The sequence below is a fragment of the Microcebus murinus genome, chromosome 2 (assembly GCF_040939455.1).
Source record: "Microcebus murinus isolate Inina chromosome 2, M.murinus_Inina_mat1.0, whole genome shotgun sequence".
NCBI lineage: Eukaryota > Metazoa > Chordata > Mammalia > Primates > Cheirogaleidae > Microcebus > Microcebus murinus.
Window position 1 is genome coordinate 118,030,925 of NC_134105.1, and position 20,989 is coordinate 118,051,913.

The window sequence follows — 20,989 nt, forward strand, 5'->3', positions numbered from 1 at the left end:
TGGAGCTGAGGTGGTGATGCTAGCTTTGGGGAGCAGCTGCAAATACAGATTATCATTAGCAGAGAGGTTTGACGAAACAATAAATGTAATGCATTTGAATCATCCTGAAACTTTCCCTCCCCTCCCTGGTCTGTGGAAAAATTGTCTTCCATGAAACCAGTCCCTGGTGCCAAAAAGGTTGGGGATCACTGGATTAATGGTCTTGAGGGGTTGAGGAGAGGGGAAAATAGGACTAACTGCTTATAGGTAGGGATGATGGAAGTGTTCTGGAATTAGATAGTGGTGAAGGTTGCACAGCATCATGAATATTCTAAAAACCACTGAAGTGTACACTTTAAATTGGTGAATTTTATTTTATGTGAAGTGTATCTTAATTTTAAAAATGCTATTTAAGAAAATCACTTTGGCTACTGTGTGGTAAATGGATTGTGGTGGGCAAGAGAGCAAGCAAAGGAAGGACCCGAAGTCAAGAAGTTTGACCAAATTTATAACCTAAGAAAGCAACAGATCATTCTGATTCCAAATTCCGTGTTCTTAACCTCCATGCTATCTAGTTTCTAGCCAAGGATTGCTCTCCTGCCAGCTATCTCCAAAAGTACACCATATACCCTACTGAGTCTTCAAACACTAAAACTGCTGCTTGGATCAAATTTCTATATAACTTCTTCTACTGTGTGTCAGAACAATGAGGATAAAAATATTTAAAGATGAGATGGATTGAGGATGGTAAAAAGTTTTGGCCCCATAATTTGAAATTCTTCTTAGGAAAAGGCTATTCTTGCAACCCTAAGGCAAGAAAACAGTTTTAGTTTTAGAGAAGGATTACAAATAACTATAAATTTTTTGTTGGACTAAAGGGAATTATGTTCTCTTGGTTTCATTGAGGGCTCTGGATCTGAATGTTAAAAAAAATACTTTGGGAGGAATGCTTAAGTGAATTTATTTATTAAATGCTGTTTTTAAATCCATTACCTTCATGGTGGAAAAATATTGTTATGGGCTGAGGACAGAGATCATCCAAAAAAATGGGATACATGAGATGCTCGTGGGTGAGGGTGCTGAGAGCTAGAGTTTAAGAGAAAAACAAGTTGTTTTTTAAGGGCTCATTTTTTCTTTTCCTGCAGAGGAACTGAAGTTCAGAATAAAATTATGAAGAAAACATCGTAACAGTTTACCCTTGTAATTTTCCCCTGTATGTAGGTTACAAAAAACAAAGATGGCCAAAAGGAGGCCTTGTAAAGCCCCCTCATGCAAGGGTCCAATGTATCAGGCACAGGCTGCCACCTTGGCACCATTCCCTCATCTTCCCTGGCTTTCCAGTTTTCAAAATGTTGCCACTGGCCCCAAAGGCAAGTAACTTACCAGGTATGATATGTTCCATATAAATGCCTTGCAATCCACGGGTGTGAGGAAACCTGAGCATCTACAGATGTCTCAGTGGCAGGGTAGGCAACTACTGAATGTAGGGACTCCTGGGAATCAAATATAATACCCGAGGCAGTCATGGCTAAATTCACTCAATTCGCCATATATAACTTTTTCAATTCTGTTTATTCAATTGGAGTTTTGCCTCAATTATATATGTATAGGTAAGGCTATGTGTGTATATATACACATATATATTTAAGAAAGCAGTGTATAATCATCTTCTAAGATTAATTTACTAATCTTGTACAAGCTGATGTTCTCCTAGGCAAAGGGGTCAAATCTGCCAACATAAAAATTAACTCTGCGACCCTGAACCTCCGTCCTGTGAATTCAAAGTAATGTATGAGAAAAATTCTTGGCCAATTGCAAGTGCTATACAAACTAAAAAATACTGTTATGATTATCCCAATCTTAAGAATCCAATATCAGCTTGAGAATAACTTCTCAGGTCAACAACAACTTCAAGAAAGTGTTGACACCCAGCTAATAAAATGGTATAATATTACCCTGGGATGTTATGCCTGCCCTCCAGTATCCCAAGACACAGAACATTCATTTCTTCTCAAATGTGGAAAACAAACCCGTTTGCTAAGATTTCCAGTATGAAATAGTTTCCAGCCTTATATGAGCCACTCCCTGTACTCCAAGGAGCAGTTCCCTTTTCAATTTTGTATCCCACTCATGAAACATTTTCATGTCTTGGACTACTAATTCAACCGGATACCAACAGAATGTGAGAAGGGTATGAGCCCTGGGATAGGCATGCAGGGTGGGGAGACTGGCTCTTAGCTCTGGCTCTGGATTTTAGTAGCGTGATGACTTCTAAATTCCTTTCAAGTTACAGTTCTACACACAATGCCTTTTTCTCCTTCTTCATTTCTTTCTGTAGACTATTTCCTCAGTCATCCAGAGGCCAACGTGGAGGCCATTTTGAGTCCTTCAGTCTTTTGCTCCCTGTATTCAATAAGTCATCAAGTGTCAGTCCTCCCGAGAGCATCTCTCAGATTAGTTCTGTTATGAACCTGGTGCTCCATTGGCTTCTAGTAACCTGACAGACTTAAGCTAAGTGCTTAGAATAGAAGACTCCTCCAAACCTGCTTTTTACCTCAATTTCTAATTTTATCTTCTGTTGCTTTCCTCCCACTGCAACCTCCTGCCCCAACCTCTCATGTTTATGCTCTGGATTGGTTTTCTATTGTTACTGTAACAAATTACTAAAAACTCTGTGCCATAAACATTACAAATTTATTGTCTTACAGTTCAGGCAGTCAGAAGCCTGACGTAGTTCTCAATGAACTAAAATCAAGGCGTTAACAGGGCTGTCTTCCTTTTGACGGCTCTACAGGAGGGCCAGTTTCCTTTCCTTTTCCAGCTTCCAGAGACACACTTTCCTTGGTTCATGGCCCTCTCCTTCCATCCTCAAAGCCAGCAACACCAGGCCAGGGCCAAGCCCCTCTCAGTCTCTCCGGTTTTCCCTCTTCCACTTTAAAGGACCCTCATGATTACATTGAGGCCACTTAGGTAATCTAGGCTAATTGCGCTATTCTAACGTCAGCTGATTGCATCCTTAATTACATCTACAGCCTTAATTCCCCTTGGCCATATAACCTGACATATGCACAGGTTCTGAGGATTAGGACAGGGGCCTCTTTGGGGGAGTATTATCCTGCCTATACATGCTGTCTCCCATCCTCTGCCCCTTAATCAGAGATGCTTTTTGTTTCACATTCTTTATTTTTCAGTTAATCTTAGCAACAACCAATTAATTGAATATTGTTACCAAAACCCTTATGAGTATGCTTCAATTAAGTCTAACTGCAAATCATATATACAGAAGTCTAGATTTATATATTTTTTTTTTTTTTTTTTTGAGACAGAGTCTCACTTTGTTGCCCGGGCTAGAGTGAGTGCCGTGGCGTCAGCCTAGCTCACAGCAACCTCAAACTCCTGGGCTCGAGTGATCCTTCTGCCTCAGCCTCCCGGGTAGCTGGGACTACAGGCATGCGCCACCATGCCCGGCTAATTTTTTATATATATATCAGTTGGCCAATTAATTTCTTTCTATTTATAGTAGAGACGGGGGTCTCGCTCAGGCTGGTTTTGAACTCCTGACCTTGAGCAATCCGCCCGCCTCGGCCTCCCAAGAGCTAGGATTACAGGCGTGAGCCACAGCGCCCGGCCTAGATTTATATTTTTAGTAAACAGCTCCATAACATTGAATAGCTTTATCTAAACTCAATTTGCATTTTAAATTATACTGGTAACCCCTCAGGGGATTCTAATAAAACACAAAGCATTTTAACATCTAATTGGCTTAAATTAACTAACTATACTAATGATAACACATACCTATCACTTATATTTCAATGTTAAACCTTGAGGGAAATAAGTTTTAAACAAGTATTTTTTTTTTTTTTTTTTTTTCTGAGACTGAGTCTCACTCTGTTGCCCGGTCTAAGTGCCGTGGCGTCAGCCTAGCTCACAGCAACCTCAAACTCCTGGGTTCAAGTGATCCTCCTGCCTCAGCCTCCCGAGTAGCTGGGACTACAGGCATGCGCCACCATGCCCGGCTAATTTTTTCTATATATTTTTAGTTGGCCAATTAATTTATTTCTATTTTTAGTAGAGACAGGGTCTCACTCTTGCTCAGGCTGATTTTGAACTTCTGACCTTGAGTGATCCTCCTGCCTTGGCCTCCCAGAGTGCTAGGATTACAGGCGTGAGCCACCGCCCAGCCTCAAGTAAATATTTTAAAAGACTAATGTTTCAGTCAAATGTTACAATATATCTAAAATATTTCTGTGTCATTCACACAATTTTAGAAAACCTCTATAGCATGTTTTAGCTGAAAGTGCCCTGGTTAGTGCTTTCTTATGCTCAAAGAAAGGAGGCAGGCACGGAGAATGGAGATAGGTAAGTTACTCTCTTAGCCTGAAAAATACTGCAAACAGTAATTATATCGTTAAGGCATCAAATAAAGGGCTGGAGCCTAGGCTGTGATAGAAATCACTTCTATTGTCTTTGCCAATACCATGCCCTTTTAGAAAGGATGATGGAGACAGGGAAGAGAAGTACCCAAAAGTTCTTGTGAAGGCTTCCAGAGTGTCCTTGCTGCTTGGTTGCCATGTTGATAGTATCGGAACAAGTTCAGCTGTTCAGTGTTTACCAAAGTAGTCAGATGATACAGTCTTTTTGTCCCTTCCCCAGGGAAGCCTTCTCTGGTCACCCCTAGATCAGGAGAAGTCTCAAAGTTATCTGCTATCATGGAATCTCATACTTCTTCACAGCACTTATCACAACCTCCCCCCCCCCATTACAGATTAATTTTGTAATTGTTTCATGAGTCTTCCATGTGATTGCTTTACCACTACATCCTTAGCTTCTAACACAGTGACTGGCTCATATTAGACAATTCAAATGTTTGTTGAATTGAATAAAGCCTTGGGGGGAGGGAACAGAAGCTGAGGTTGTGTGCTTCTTTGCTACTGTGCCGCACTTAAAGCACAAGTGATGCCCTCAGCTCTCAGTAAGTGGTTTCTGAAAGAACCCACATCTCACCCATTAGGAACCTTGCAAGATGTAGTAGCTGAAGCCATCTCAAAGACTCCTTCCACTTCTCCTTTTTTTTAAACAAAGCTTAGAAATTTAGGATTTACTTTTGTAAAAGCATGTTGACAAATGTTAGGTTTGCATTTTGAACAGTATAAATGCAGTTCTCCTTGAGTAGAAGGGAAACAATGTGAACTCTGAGAGGAGCATGAAAAGAGATTTTTTTTGATGTTACTTGTAAAGGGCATTTAGATTAACCTCCTAAAATTGTGAATTTGGAACCACATTAATTTTGACTTATTTCTTAATTATATTTTAAAACAGTGGGTCTCAAAGTGTGGGTCCCAGACCAACACCTGGGAACTAGTTAGAAAAGCAAATCCCCAGGCCTGGCCCCACCTGACGTGACGAATCAGAACTCTGGGGATGGGCTCAGCACTCCGTGTTTTAACAAGTCCTGCAGGTGATTCTAATGCAAGCCGAAGTTAGAGAAATAATCTTTTAAGCCAAAGTTGAAGTTCACTTAAACCTATTTAACGATTAATAATCTACCTGGCTACCTCAATTCCAAGCCTATCTGCCCTCCTCAATGTGTATATTCCCCTGCAATTTACCATGGTGCGAGAGGCCCAATGATGCACACATTTAATCTATTTTAAAAATAGTGCTCTTCACAGGAACTTCCTCAGGGTATTAGTGTAACACGAACATCTAAAAGTACAGTATGTTTATCAAACACATAAAATAAGCCATTATAGATAACGTCATGATGACAACCTAAGGAGGCCAATTATTGAAGTGAAAAGTCTTAAAGCTTGCATACTGTGCTTTGGGGGGAGAAGGAAGAGCGAGGGGGTAGCTCTCACTACCTAGTTGTTACACTTTCCTCCTGAATTTTCACGTTATTACGCTATTGATAGTGGAATCCTGGATTTGGGTGCCAAGTACAGCCACATGCTACTTTCCTCCAAATGAAACCTGAATTATACAAGTAAGGTGGCAAAGTACGACGGGGGCGGGTGGAAGGGATGCAGAAGATAACATGGTTAGAACGTGCAGTTCTCTTTTAGGACAAAGTGGCTCTGCTCACGGCCTGCCTCTTTGCTAACCCACATAGGTTTTTCCTTTCGAGCCCCCTCCACAGTTGGCGGCCGGGCGCGGTGGCTCACGCCTGTATCCTAGCACTGTGGAAGGCTGAGGCGGGAGGATCGCTTGAGCTCAGGGGTTCGAGACCAGCAAGAGCAAGACCCCGTTTCTACTAAAAATTTAAAAAATTTTTTAAAAAGGTCAGAGTCAGCGATGAGGCTGAATCCGAGAACAAGCGAACACAGAAACCGTAAAGCGATCCTTGCGGTGGCCCAATCGCTCAGCCGGGAGAAGGCCGCCCTCACGCGGCGCCCGGAAGCCAGCTTGGGCGCAGGGAGGCCCGGCCTCTTCCGGCCTGCGCCCCGCCCCGCCTCACCGCTAGGAAGCGCTCGGCGCCTGCGACAAAGCCTCAGGCGGGAGGAGAGCGGGTCGCGGCCAATGAGGTGCCAGAAACAAAATGCAGTGACCAATGAGTTGCTGGGATGGTCCGGGCGGCCGACCAATCACGACGCCTCGCACCCGGATGTGGTTGGTGGGTTCAGAAACCTAGCGCCCAAGAAGTGAGGGGCTCTGCACGTGGGGCAGGGCTGTGGGCGCGGAGGAAGGGGTGAATGTGTGTCGGACTCAGTGACTGTCGCGTGCGTTGGGCTGTAAGGGCCATCCCTTTGGGGTTTCCGTGGGGGAACAAATCAATGTGGCCGTTTGTCTGTGGGAAGAGTTCGCACTGCAGTGTCCCGGAGCCCGGTGTGGGTGAGCCCTCAGATGGTCCAGCCCGCGGAGTAGGGGGGCCTTGAAGACGCAGCGCGGCGGTGGGAACATGAACCTCTTACCTAAAAGCTCCAAGGAGTTTGGCTCCGTTGACTATTGGGAGAAGTTCTTCCAGCAGCGGGGAAAGAAAGCTTTCGAGTGGTATGGAACCTACCTGGAACTGTGCGGGGTGCTACACAAATACATCAAGCCCAGGGAAAAGGTAAGGAGGGCGGCCCTGCAGCCCTGTGTGCCGGGGAAGGTGGGAACTGATAACAGTAAGCTTGCCCTTGGACTGTGACAGGCGTGGGGGCCCCTAGTTGGACGCATATTTTCAGGATTCCATGCATCATTCCAGCTAAACGACAACTTTAGAATATCTTATAGGTTTTCCGACAACACACCTCCCGCCCCAGGTCATCCTTGAATTTATAACCTTACTTGGAAGGGTGACTTCTTTAGTAGTCCAATCTAGATGTCACCTCCTGACAGTGTGCTCTTCTGGCTCTGTGCACTCCTGTGGGACAGGCTGCACGTGCGGCTTTATCGAGGCCGAATTTGTTTATCAAGTAGTTGGTGAGTGCTCATTGAGTTCCAGACACTGTGCTCAGCCCTTAAGCTACAAAAGCATTAACGCATAAACCCTGCACACATTTCAAAAATGAAACGTTTAATTAAAAAAATAAGAGGTTTGGTAGAGGCGGGATTGTACTGGAGGTAGGGAAGGAAAAAGGGTAGAAAACTAACATTTGTGGAGGAAGCTTTATGGGCCAAGCCTTATGCTGGATAGTGTGTATGTGGCTGTGCAGTCTTCCAATTGTCATCATAAACTCAGGCGTGGTCATGCATGCATTTTACAAATGAGAAAATTGAGGCTCTAGGAGCCAGTTTTTTGAGATCACATGGGGATTTAAACTCAGGCATTTCTAGTTCCAAAACTTACACACTTCTCTTTGTACCATACTTTTCCAGAGATGATGACGTAGGAGCAGAATTTCGAAGGACAAATGGGAGTTTGTTCCCCAGAGAGGAAGGCAACAATCTGTACTTTAAGTTTGGCTTTAGAAAATAGCTAAATATCACGGAATGAAATTTGTGATGGGACTGAGATTTGAATCCTCACAAAATGTAGTTTATTGTCTGGTGGAGCCAAAGGCATGAGTGGATTGAGAAAAAGGGTTATTCCAGGCCTGGGATTTCAACAGTAAAACAAATAAGAGATTTCAACTGTAACTATGTGTTTGGATTCTGTAACTTACTATTAATTCTTGTGTAATAAATACATGTTTCAGAGAAAAGAATAACAATGAATAATTTGTGCAACACAAATTCTCAGATAACCTGTATTGTAGCTGAATGTGGTTATCACTAGTGAGACCCTTGTGGTGTTTCAAGATGGAGTCCAGAATCAACTCTGTAATGTTGCTCTCTTCCTGACAGTAGCATGTCCACCTTCTGCAAACATGTAACAGCCAAGGCAAGACTTGACTCCTGGAAGAGTCTGAAGCACATTCCTTTGTCTGATCACTTCCATCTTGCTCATGATTATTTTCCCCAGATGCTGGTGATTGGGTGCGGCAACTCAGAGCTGAGCGAGCAGCTGTATGATGTGGGCTATCGGGACATAGTGAACATTGACATCAGTGAGGTTGTCATCAAGCAAATGAAGGAGCGCAACGCCAGCCGACGGCCCCAGATGAGCTTCCTGAAAATGGACATGACGCAGATGGAGTTTCCTGATGCCTCGTTCCAGGTGGTGTTGGACAAGGGCACCCTGGACGCTGTCCTGACAGATGAGGAGGAGAAGACCCTGCAACAGGTGGACAGGATGCTGGCTGAGGTTGGCCGTGTCCTGCAGGTGGGCGGTCGCTACCTCTGCATCTCCCTGGCTCAGGCTCACATCCTGAAGAAAGCAGTGGGTCACTTCTCACGGGAGGGGTGGATGGTGAGGGTGCACCAAGTGGCCAACAGCCAGGACCAGGTATTGGAAGCAGAGCCTCAGTTCTCCCTGCCTGTCTTTGCCTTCATCATGACCAAGTTCAGGCCAGTCCCTGGCTCTGCCCTTCAGATCTTTGAGCTGTGTACTCAGGAGCAGGGCAAGCCTGTGCGGCTGGAGAGTGCCGAGCGGCTGGCCGAGGCGGTGCGTGAGCGCCAGCAGTATGCCTGGCTGTGCAGCCAGCTGCGCCGCAAGGCCGGGCTGGGGAGTGTGTCCCTGGACTTGTGCGATGGGGACACGGGGGAGCCACGCTACACCCTCCACGTGGTGGACAGCCCCACTGTGAAACCATCGCGGGACACTCATTTTGCCATTTTCATCAGTGAGTTGGGATTGCTCCCTCTCTTCTTGGGAGGGGCTGGCTTACAGGGGCTGGGCTTGGGCTTGGGCTTGGGCTTTGGTGGATGGGTGTGTCTTGGCTGCTTTTATCTTGCAGGGGTTTGTCCTTCCAGAGGATTAGACTAGTTAAAGCATAATGAAGGGGGAATAATAGCTCTCCACCATTCTGCTTAGATTGAGGCTTTGTTACTTTTCATCTTCCACTGCAAAGGCTTGATGACGTGTGAGAATGGGGTTGGTCGGCAGGGAGCAGAGACGGTAGAGAAATTTAGGCAGGTCACACATTACGTAGAGAAGTTAGTTACTTTGTAGCATGCAATAATGGAAAAATGCTAAACTAGCTAGGCTAAGACATGGATTCTAGTCCCAGCTCTAGCCTGGGAGCTGTAGGACCTGTGCTTCTCTGCAGAATTTAGAGAGCCAGTACAGAGTAGCAGCTAAAATAGTGAGCTCCAGAGCCAGATTGGGTTTCAGCCCAGGCTCAGTCACTTCCTGGGGGTGTGATATTGAACAGTTACTTTTCTTTCTGTGCCTTGGTTTCCTCATCTATGAAGTGGGATTGTAACTCTCTTGCGTAGTTGTGAGAAGTGCAAAAGCTCTTAGAAATGGTGCTTGGCATGTGATAAGTGCTTTATAAATGTTAGCTGTTATTATTGAAAGAAGTAAATGATATTTACCTTAATAAGAATCAGAAGAGATAATATGAAGAAATGCTTTCAAAAGTAGAGAATTCTAGACATTTGCGAAGTGTTTATGGTCATGGTATTACTGTAATTTCCTGATGACTGAGCATTTTTCTGGGTATTTGCTAATCCTAACTGTCTACCTGTGGGAATGAATAGTGCAGTGGATACAGGCATGGGGTCTGGGGCTGGACTGCCTGGGTTTGAGTCCCAGCTTCACCATTTACTAGCTGTGTGAACTACTTCTGTGCCTCAGTTTCCTTATTTGTAAAAATGCACCTTGGGCTATTGTGAGGATTCTGTTAGTTTATATTTGTCAATTGCTTGGAGTCACGCCTGGCATTAAGCGTTGTTACTGCTATTTTTCTTGTAGGTGCCTGCCTCCCTCCGTTATAGACATGCCCACACTTCTCATCTACCCTTGGTCCTGCCTCATGTCTGATGGGCTGCTTTGCTCTGGGTGATTTGCAGTAGGGAACGGTGCACTAAAGGGTCACAGTTGGGGTGGATGCTCGTCTCAGACAGGGACTGTTTCTCTTCCATGTGGGTCGTCATATTGGCTGTGGGCTTGAACGCTCTTCCCTGGACTCTCTGTAACCAAGCCCCTTCTTCTAGTCCCCCAGGGCCGGGAAACCGAGTGGCTTTTTGGCATGGATGAGGGCCGGAAACAGCTGGCGGCCAGCGCAGGCTTCAGGAGGCTGATCACAGTGGCTCTTCACCGAGGTCAACAGTACGAAGGCATGGACACCATCCAAGCCGAGCTGTCAGCTAGAGTCATGGAGCTGGCCCCGGCTGGCATGCCTGCCCAGCAGCAGGTAACGGAGCTTTGGCCGTAGCTTTCACGGGTCTCTGAAGTCCTGTTATCAGCCAGGAAGGCAGAGGGATCCTTGGAAGGAGCTAGGACTAGAGTCTGTGACCCTAGTTTGATCCTGGAGGGGCAGTTTCCAGTCTTCATATTACGGATTGTTCCAGCCGTGGGTTTCTCATTCCCCACTTTTGAACTGGACTTCTTTGGCTATTTTGCTTCCTAGAATTATTGTTATCTGAGGGTATAAATGGGAAAGGGCCAAAACAGCTCAGCATAATTTTCAGGATATTAGCATTGCTGGTTTGGTATTTTACTATTAAGGAAACTGAAGGTTTTTGCCAGGTTTTTGCGATATGGTATTATCAGTTAACACCATCTGTCTTGTGCCATCCTGGTCACCATGAGTAACTGACAGGTGACTACTGCAAGAACTTTGTGGTAAGGAGTTTATCCTTCTTGATAGGTGGAAAAGTCAAGGTACCTGGAGGCTTGGTGCAATATAGTGACAGATCTGAACAAAAGAACCCTGGCTTCCAGGTTCCTGGCCTGTGGTTCTGTGCACGAGGCTGACTTGTGTTTACAGATGAGTGACAGGCTCTGGGGTTGGTGTCCATCAGAGAAACTTATTTCAGGGAGGCCCAGATCCCTTGGGGAGCTTTATTTGTGACCTTCTCTCACCAATGCCTGTGTCTGCAAGGTCACGAGATATGATTATTAAATACCCTTACAGGTCTTCAAAAAGAAATAGATGTAAAGATGGGGAGAGAGTAGAAAAGTTTTCCCTCAAGGCTTAAAAAAATGGGAAAAGAGACAAGAAGGACTAGGGGAAGGGAGAGATTTCTTTGAATCTGGAGTGGTTGTTTCCTCCATGGTTTTGTTACCTCTGTTGTCATCTAGATTCCTTCTCATAGGCACAGTGCCTTCCTGAGGGTTCCCTCTAGCTTTCGTTATCCTGAAATAATGAGAGTTCTTTTAGAAGTTACTGATGAGAAACTTATATTTTTCTTGGGCAGAACCAACTGCATATCACTATGGTTTGGGAGATCTTTATGTGTTCAGTTCATTTTCAAAAGACAAATTAAACCTTTTGAGATCTGTTCAAAGGCCCCAGAGAGCTTTAATAGAATGGCAAATCTTTTGAGTTGGTGTCCAGGACCTTGATAAGGGGATTTCTCATATCCACACAAAGGGAAGGGGTTATAATTTCTCATGTTCCTTAATTGAGCTGGTCTTTTGACCACATCTCTGTGTATACCTTCAGGTGCCCTTTCTGTCTGTGGGTGGGGACATTGGGGTCCGGACCGTTCAGCATCAAGACTGCAGCCCCATGAGTGGCGACTATGTCATCGAGGACGTGCAAGGTGATGACAAGCGATTCTTCCGGCGGCTGATCTTCCTCAGCAACAGGAATGTGGTGCAGTCAGAAGCCAGGCTGCTGAAGGATGTGTCTCACAGAGGTGAGGCGTCGTCGGCACGGCGGTAGGACCCAAGTGGCCACGGCTGTGACTCTGAATTTGGGGTGGCCAGAAAGACCTGGGCACCTGTGTCCTACAACCAGTGTCCATCTCTTGCCTTCCTGATAGCACTTTATTCTCACGGGAGGAATGTTCTCCTTCATGAAGTATTGGTGAGCGAGAAGGAGAGCATGTTAAAAAGTGATTTAACATCTTTGCAAAGGGCAGAGCCTCGGGCTCTGGGGGTTTTCCTTCTGCCATCTGGGCTCTTATGGTGTGAGTGGTGATAAGCAGAGCAGAGGTGTGTGTTCTGTCTTGAGCAAAGCCTGGCTCTGAAATGATAAGAGGGGGTGGAATCAAGTAAATGTGATAATCACTTTAATGCCTTCAGTTTAAAGACATCCATTTTACAAGTTGCTCCACTGTTTGTATATTGTATATTACTGTATTATTTCAGTGGGCCTCTGTGAGGTGAGCCAGAACCACGGACGTTGTAGGCGAACCCCTGGCCTCCTCCACAGTGTGAGCCACCATCTCCCATCTCAGAGGGTTTTAGAGTCGCTGGGCGCCTTAGAGGCCATCTAGTCCAGTGCTGTTCAGTAGAACTGTCTGTGACGAGGAAATGTTTAATATCTGAGCTTACACTATGTTTGCCACTAGCCATATGTGATGCTGAGCACTTGGAATGTGGCTGGTGTGACTGAGGAACTGAATTTTTAATTTTCTTTACTTCTAATTAATTTACATTTACGTTTCAATGGCCACAGGTGGCTGGCTTGCAGCTGCAATATCCACAGTGTAGATACAAATCATCTCTAGGATCCCTTCGAGTGGTTTCCCAGTGCCGCTCAGAGACTCCCACTGATGAAGGAATCAATAGTTTGTTTTACCTGTGTTTTTCACTGGGTGTGTATGTTTGTATTATAAAAGCAATACTTGCTCATTGTAATCAATTTAAAAATGCAGATGTATAAAGTTAAAAAGTGAGTGTTCCTCTCCTCCCCTTCTCCAGTGCAACTTCCCTTTGAGGCCCAGGGATTCAGGGATGGAAGCTGAAATTAGCTCTCCTGATTCCCACGTGCTCAGGGGAAACCGTGCTCTCCTCATAGCAAGGCCTCTCGGAGAGAGAGAATTCAGACTCTTGAGGTCATGGAATTGCACTGAGCCTAGGATCAAGTTACTCTCAGCAAAATGGTTTTTTCTTTAGGAGTTTCCCCTGGCCAAGTGCACCTATGATTGTCGAGTTCCTGCCCTATTGTTTGGTCACTTTGGTTGCAGATCTGTTCTGTTTCATCTTGTTAAAACCTCAATAAAATCGCTTAAAAGAATAATTTGCCCCCTTCTAGTTTGGGTTTTAGGTTTTTTTCACCATTGTCCAGCTCCTTGCCTTTTTGGTAGCACTTTGTTTTCATGGGAGGAACGTTCTCCTTGTGGAAGTAGTGGCGAGCAAGAAGGAGAGCAAATTAAAGAGTGATTAAACATCTCTGAAAAGCGCTCTGGGCCCTATGCCTCAGTAACTGAGGCTGCTGTGGACTGTAGTTGATCCCTTGAAGACACAAACGTCTGTTTAGTATGACATCTGGAGCAGTTCAGGGAGTAGGTAGACGGAAAGTAAAGGGGCCTTTTATAGGCTTCCTCTCCCTCCGTGAACATTTGTGTGCCTTTCACCGGTATGGTAGGTAGTACTGCCTGTGTGGCGTAGTAGAAAGATGATAAGTGTTAGGGACAGGTGGTCGTAAATTCGAATCCTATCTGCAACACTTGCCGATTCTGCGTCTGCTTACCCAACACTTCAGCTGCTCAGTGTTTTCATGGGCCAAGAATTGAAATTATTAAAATTAGGCTGTTAGACGAGCTGAGCTGAAAGAGTAAAAGTCCTGGTGTAACAATTGGCACAGAGGGGCTACTTTACCTCCTTCCCTAAAAGAGTTTGTGAGTAAACTTTTCTCCTGTTAGTGGCCTTACATTTCTTAGAGGGGAGGTACTAGGGCTTCTCAGTTGAGCTTTCCCAGACTTTTTTTTTTTTTTTTTTGAGACAGAGTCTCACTTTCTTGCCCAGGCTAGAGTGAGTGCCGTGGCGTCAGCCTAGCTCACAGCAACCTCAAACTCATGGGCTCAAGCGATCCTCCTGCTTCAGCCTCCCAAGTAGCTGGGACTACAGGCATGCGCCACCATGCCCGGCTAATTTTTTTTCCTATATATATTAGTTAGCCAATTAATTTCTTTCTATTTATAGTAGAGACGGGGTCTCCTCTTGCTCAGGTTGGTTTCGAACTTCTGACCTCGAGCAATCCTCCCGCCTCGGCCTCCCAGAGTGCTAGGATTACAGGTGTGAGCCACCATGCCCGGCCCCTTCCCAGACTTTTAAGTGTACTTTCGCCACTTCCCTTTTCCAACTCAGTTGTATCCAATATGTATGTTATTAACAGCCATCTCTCTGGGGGTAGGGACCTTGGTTTGTAACTTTTGCCAGTTTTTGAGGTATGAATAGCCCCACCATGGCCAATTTCAAGCTATCAACATGTCAGCCAGTTTGCAGAATTTCCGTATATTTAATGATTGGCTGTTTTGAGCCTGTTTAAGCCAGCTGCCGAGCACTGCCTTGCTTTCTGAGGATTAGTGTACTAAGCATAGGGCTTTATTAATCCGTATCTCTCATGTAGCTCAGAAGAAACGGAAAAAGGACAGGAAGAAACAGCGGCCTGCTGATACTCCTGAGGACGTCCCTGCAGCCCCAGGGCAGTCCATTGATAAGAGTTACCTGTGCTGTGAACACCACAAAGCCATGATTGCTGGCCTTGCCCTGCTGAGGAACCCAGAGCTACTCCTAGGTAAGGGCGACGCCACTGCCTTCCACAGTTGGGAGCATATAAGATTACAGAAGTCAACCATCGATGTCAGCTGTCTTGTAGTGAAGAACAGTGATTACAGCCTAACAGATGCAGATAAAGTCATCTTTCTTCTTCTCTACTATCATCTAAGTTAATGAACATTCCAAGTAACTTTTCCCTCAAACTCAACTTGTAATCTTGAAATTGTTTTAAAATGTGTTTGCATCTGAGTTTGTTTCTTCTATTTCTTTTTAAAATTAAGGTATATAGTCTATCCAGTGAGATATGTAAAGGACATAGCTTTTAAGTTGTTCAGCTTGCTAACTTTTTTGATATGTACATACCTGTGTAACTAGAGGGTACATTTAAAAATCACGTCTCCAAGGCATTTGCACTTGATGAAAATTTCTAGCTTTTCCGTAATACATTGTTTGAGCACTAGATGCAATTCTATCTTGAATTTTTGCTTTAAAAAAATCCATGGTATAGTTAGTGCAGTCATAGCCTTATGACTAATAGCAGGTTTGGATCTGACCATATTACTGAAAATGTTCATTTTTCTGTCTGTGGTCGTAACTGTCTTCATCTGAAGTCCTTGGATGTGCCTTCTTGAAACACCTTGTACTTTCGGCCTATCTGGCTGTTGATGTATGTCCCTAGAATCTCAGTTCTTAGATTTAATCCTCAAGGTCTGTCTTCTTTTGGCAATTGTTTTGTTTGTGGTCTTCCTTCGATCCGCCTGTGGTTCCTGTGGTTTCTCTGTGCTTAGAGATAGGATTTGGACCTTTGTTTTCCTGTGACATACGGAACTTGGATGGATTGCCCTTGCTTGGTTGGGCTAAGAGGGCAGCGTGACCTTGTGAGTGAGAGCTGGGCAGGGGCATTGCCCTTTACTGGCTTGTAATCGTGAGCAAATGCTTGGCCATCGTTCCTCCGTTTCCTAGAGGGAGTCCAATATCTCTTATGGTAAAGACTCCGACTCCATGTCAGCCGAGTGCTTTGGGATCTTTAAAGGACCATAATAATAACACACTGGTGCATCTTCTGGATCTAGTCATCATGAATACAAGGTTGAGTTTTCAGATGTCAAATTGACTCCTAAATTTCTGGAATGAGAGAGGGAGGATGAATATCTAAATTTTGTATTCCCTGAGCAGAGCCAGTGATCTGACTTCCTCTTTTGCCCTCCCTGAGGCTGGTACGAAATTTTCCAGTGAAACCATTCCAGAAAACCATTCTGGTTTTCCAGAAAAACATTAACATTTAGCAGATGGCAAGGTGATGCTGTATTCTTTTCTTACAGAGACTCCACTGGGATTGTTGGTGGTAGGCCTGGGTGGGGGCAGCCTCCCCCTCTTCGTCCATGATCATTTCCCAAAGTCCTGCATTGATGCTGTGGAGATCGACCCCTCCATGCTGGAAGTGGCCACTCAGTGGTTTGGCTTCTCCCAGAGTGACCGAATGAAGGTCCACATTGCAGACGGCCTGGACTATATCACCAACCTGGCGGGAAGAGGAGAAGGTACTGTTATTGGAGCATTTGAAGGGGTGTTGAGAGAAAATTGATCCAAGGTTGTCAGACCTGTAAGGGCCTCTAGAATTTACCTCTAAGAGGGTGGCATCAGTGTCATCCAGTCTTTCCCCTGTTCATTTGTTGATAGACTTATTCCATAAATGGTAGTGCCGACTGCACGCTTAGCACCGTGTTGGGGGATGGGGTATAGCTGCAAGTAAAACAGACCGTTCCTGCCCTTCTGGTGCTAATAGACCAACGTGCCTCCTTCTAACCTGTAACCGTGTCACATCCTCACCATCCCAAGAAACCTGAAGTCTGTAGTTGGGTAAAGAAAGGGAGAAGAAAAGGTGGGATGTGTGTTAGTTGGTGTTTCTTACAAATCCTTCAGCTGGAGGTGAAGCCAGAAATAGAGGGAAATAGCATTCATGTGGATCAGAGGTTCACAGCCTCAGGGTGCATTTGGCACAGTTCTGCAGACGTTTTTGGTTGTCACAAATCAGGGCGTGGGGGGTGTTGCTGTTGGCGTCTAAGGGTAGAGGCCGAGGATGCTGCCACACATCCTACAGTGTGCAGGGCAGCCACTGACGAGAGTCGTGTGGACCAGGATGTCAGTAGTGCTGAGGTTGAGAAACCCTGGTGCACATGCTACTCAGTGGGGATTTTGGTAGCTCCCCTGCTCTGGATTTAAGGTTCCATTTGCTCTCATAATTCATATCCCAGACTTAGGAAAAGAGCATATTAATTTCCTGCAAAATAACTAGAGACATGAACTCCCCTCCTCCTTCTGCAGCTATACATATAGGGTCCTGGTGATTTGGGTACTTTCCAGAGCTTGAGTCCTTCAGAGAGAAGGTGGTTAGGTTGGTTCAGTTCTGATGGGGAGCTCAGGCCACCCTTCTTGGCCTGCTTCTTTCCATGACAGATACTCTGGTTCTCACTGGGTTAGAGTATCTCCCAGTAGGGGTATGGCAAACCAGGATGCCTAGGGTGAGTATTCTGGTGCCTTCATTTTAATTGTAAACTGAATTTAACCGTGTTAGTTTTACAGGATCCCTGTCTGAGGCTAGGGCAAGTTTGGGGGCCCAAGCCAAGATAGCTAATCCATGTGAAGCATTTACAACAGTGCCAGGCATGTGGTGGGCACTCAGTCCAGGATGCTGCTGCTGCTGCTATTATCTGTAGGTCAGTTTGAATGGCCCTGCCCATCTTCTCTAACCATCATAACCTTTCAGATCATCAGAGGCTCAAAGCTACAAATGAAGGTCATCATTTTCCTTGGACTCCAATGAGCCAACATGTTCTCTTTATAAGAAACCAAAATCAGATCCATGCTATGAACAGTGATAAGCATGCAGTAGTCCTAATTAAGTGCTTAACTAATTATTGCATAATTACTACCACAGTCTGAAAATTTGCTAAAAACATGTCTGTAGCATTGCAGACATACCTCTTTAAAAAACTATGTAACATCATAGTAAGGAGCAGATCTAATTTGTCATCAGTTCGTTCTCACCCATTTAGCAAAATCATTTCTTACTTGAGCCAGCTATTGTTCAGTAACAACAAAGATAGCACTAACTCAAATTTCAGAACATTTTCTCCTGTGAGACAACATGTGCTGTTTCCAGAGTTAAGTGAAAGTTACCATTTGCAGGGTCAGCTCTTAAAAGCCTAGTCAGCTGCTTTGTCTAGATCAATGGTTCTCAACTCTGACTGTATTTAGAATTATCGTGGGAGCCTATAAAAAATACCAGAGGCTTCCAACTTCCTTTCCCATCTGTTCCCTGCCACCCTGTGGTTTTTGATTCTTTCGGTCAGCAGTGAAGCCCACATTCTTCAAAGCTCTAGAAGCGTCCCCAAAGGTGATTCTAATGTTCTGCCACGGTTGAAAACAGTGGTGTAAATAAACTCTTAACCAAGTAATATTGATGGCAAAAGTAGACCCCATCAAAGCCTTTGGATGGTGCTTTTAAATGTGGAGGAATACCCCATCTTTACGCGGGATGCTGAAGCCGATGACAAGGACTTCTCCAGTCCTTGAAGTCTGTCCCCTTACGGGCAAATCACATCCTCCCTGTCATCCTTCTGACTGAGCCACCCTGCCCACCTCCGGTACAGAAGAGGTAAGTGTAGGAATGTAAATAGTGGTATTTTATCCAGAAAAGACAAGGACTCCTTTGCTTCTCTTTCCAGTGCAACCTCACTACAATGTCATAATGTTTGATGTTGACAGTAAGGACCCAACGCTGGGAATGAGTTGTCCACCCCCAGCATTTGTGGACCAGCCTTTTCTGCAGAAGGTCAAAAGCATCCTGACTCCTGAAGGTAGGGGGAACAAAAAGGTTGGTGAAGGAGAAGGGAAGGGTCTGTTAAAAAAATTTATCTTTTTAATGAAAAATGCACATAAGTATATAGCTCTATCAATTTTCCTTAATTGAATACACCCATCTGCCAGCACCAAACACAGAACATTTTCAGCACCCCACAAGTCCACCTCTTACCTACTTTCAGTAACTTGTCCTCTTCTTAACTTCTTTCAGCACAGCTTAATTTTTCCTGTTTTTATTCTTTACGTAAGACTCATACGGAATGTACTCTTTTTTTAAATTTTTTACTACGATCTCAAACTCCTGGGCCCAAGCAATCCTCCTGCCTCAGCCTCCCGAGTAGCTGGGACTACACGTGTGTGCCATTATGCCCAACTAATTTTTTGTAGAAACGGGGTCTTCCAATGATGCCCAGGCTCGTCTTAAACTCCTGGCCTCAAGTATCCTCCCACCTCAGCCTTTGAAGGTGCTGTTTCACTCAATATGATGTTTGTGAAATTCATTCTTGTTATATTTATGTTAATTTTTATTATTGTGTAGTATTGCGTAACTATACCACAATTCCATTCTATTGTTGGCATTTGGGTTGTTTCCTGTTTGGGTCTATAAGTAGTGCTACCGTTGTCATTCTAGAATGTGCCTTTTGAGGAATTGTGTTTGCAGATGTCTTGGGTATACACTCAGGGTTGTAATTGCTGGATGATAGGTTATGTGTATGTTTGGCTTTCGTAGATGCTGTTATACTATTCACAGTGGTTGTAGCAGTTCATAGTCCCACCAGCATGGTGACACTAGTTGCCACTTGAATTCTTCCTAAATGCCCCGGACTAGGCAGTAATCTTCATAGCAGTGCATTTTCAGATGAGAAAACTAAGGTGGAGAGATTTTAGAAGGTGACATATGGTAACAGTTGGGGCTCCATCACAGGTTCTTGTCACTTGGAAGCTGAAGTTCTTAATCCCCATGTTCACAGCCCCCTGAATTGATTTGATGGAAGGTACTGTGAACTAGGTTGACTAGAACTAATTGTCAGAAGTCAAGGTAACCTTGGCCCACTCCTTGGTTAATAAGTACTCCATGATGTGTATATCAAGAATGTAACATCCCTGTGGAGTTAGTAAATTTGACTTTCTTAGGGATATTAATTCTTTCTCAAAGCAATTCTTTTGGAAACAGAGCCATGGGGAATGCTAAAATAATGTGTTGGCAGCACAGAAGAACAAGAAATAAGGCTGAAGTTTTCTTATGATTCCCATATTTTCCATACTCTTTTCCATCTGCCTTTGTATGCCTTGTAGTCTCTGCAAACTCACTGCCACCATAGGTGCTTTCTCCTATTCGACCAGCTTCCCTGGGACAGGAATTGGTGTTTTCCTCAGAGCTAAGCCTTGTCTCTGACATGTCTCCTGATCTGAGGTCATCCTAACTGTCCTTCCCACCCTACAGGTGTTTTTATCCTCAACCTCGTATGCCGAGACTTGGGGCTCAAGGACTCAGTGCTGGCCAGACTCAAGACGGTGTTCCCCCTCCTGTACGTCCGGCGAATCGAGGATGAGGTGAATGAGATCCTGTTCTGTCAGCTGCAGCCCGAGCAGAAACTTGCCACGCCAGAGCTCCTGGAAATGGCCCAGGCCTTGGAGCGGACCCTGAAGAAGCCTGGGAGCGGGTGGGATGACACATATGTCTTGTCAGATATGCTCAAGACCGTGAAGATTGTGTGATCGCCGAGGCCAGGCAGTCCTCTCAGTTCCTGTCCGGACTGACCTGGGACTCCTGCTTGCTAGAGATTGAAGAAATACAGTGCACAGTGCTTGTTAAGCCTTGTGTTTTTCTTGGTGTCATGCTCAACTACGTGTATGTCTGGCAAGGTGAAGTTGACTGAAGAGCTGGGAAAATAAAAAAATCCTTCCTATCTTGTCCTCTTTAGTACCACTTGGGTTGATCATCTGCTTTCTGTACCTTGTCCTTGAGTAGGATTCCCTGCTGGAGCCTCCAGCACATGCTGCATTTCTTAATGAGTATGAGCCACGCTCCTTAGGACTAAAGACAATCAAATTTGATTGCATGTATACTTTACTGATTTGCTTATTTGCTTTATCCCTCTTGGTTTTGTAGGAATGATCTCAAGTGAGACAGTAGAACACTCTTATGCCAGAAAACTGCAAACAGAGTAGGATTTTAATAGATGTGAGATATTTGAGAGGGCATCTACTCTGTCTCAGATA

The 20,989-nt window shown here is 44.8% G+C and overlaps 1 protein-coding gene across 1 annotated transcript; it reads left to right on the forward strand.

Annotated features, from left to right (window-relative positions):
• Nucleotides 1–6,566: 6,566 nt before the first annotated feature.
• On the forward strand, nucleotides 6,567–20,582 carry METTL13 (methyltransferase 13, eEF1A N-terminus and K55). Its single transcript, XM_012765135.2, has 8 exons — nucleotides 6,567–7,033; nucleotides 8,369–9,128; nucleotides 10,444–10,643; nucleotides 11,898–12,093; nucleotides 14,754–14,921; nucleotides 16,225–16,443; nucleotides 18,631–18,762; nucleotides 20,211–20,582. Exons 1-8 carry the CDS (start codon nucleotides 6,881–6,883, stop codon nucleotides 20,483–20,485), a joined length of 2,103 nt encoding a protein of 700 aa, XP_012620589.2. The 5' UTR covers nucleotides 6,567–6,880; the 3' UTR covers nucleotides 20,486–20,582.
• The last annotated feature ends 407 nt before the right edge of the window (nucleotides 20,583–20,989 follow it).

Coding starts and splice junctions, on each gene's coding strand:
- METTL13 (XM_012765135.2), top strand. CDS start 6,881: ATGAACCTCTTACCTAAAAGCTCCAAGGAGTTTGGCTCCGTTGACTAT. Junction 9,129..10,443: donor TCATTTTGCCATTTTCATCA/GTGAGTTGGGAT, acceptor CCCTTCTTCTAG/TCCCCCAGGGCCGGGAAACC. Junction 10,644..11,897: donor GCATGCCTGCCCAGCAGCAG/GTAACGGAGCTT, acceptor GTATACCTTCAG/GTGCCCTTTCTGTCTGTGGG.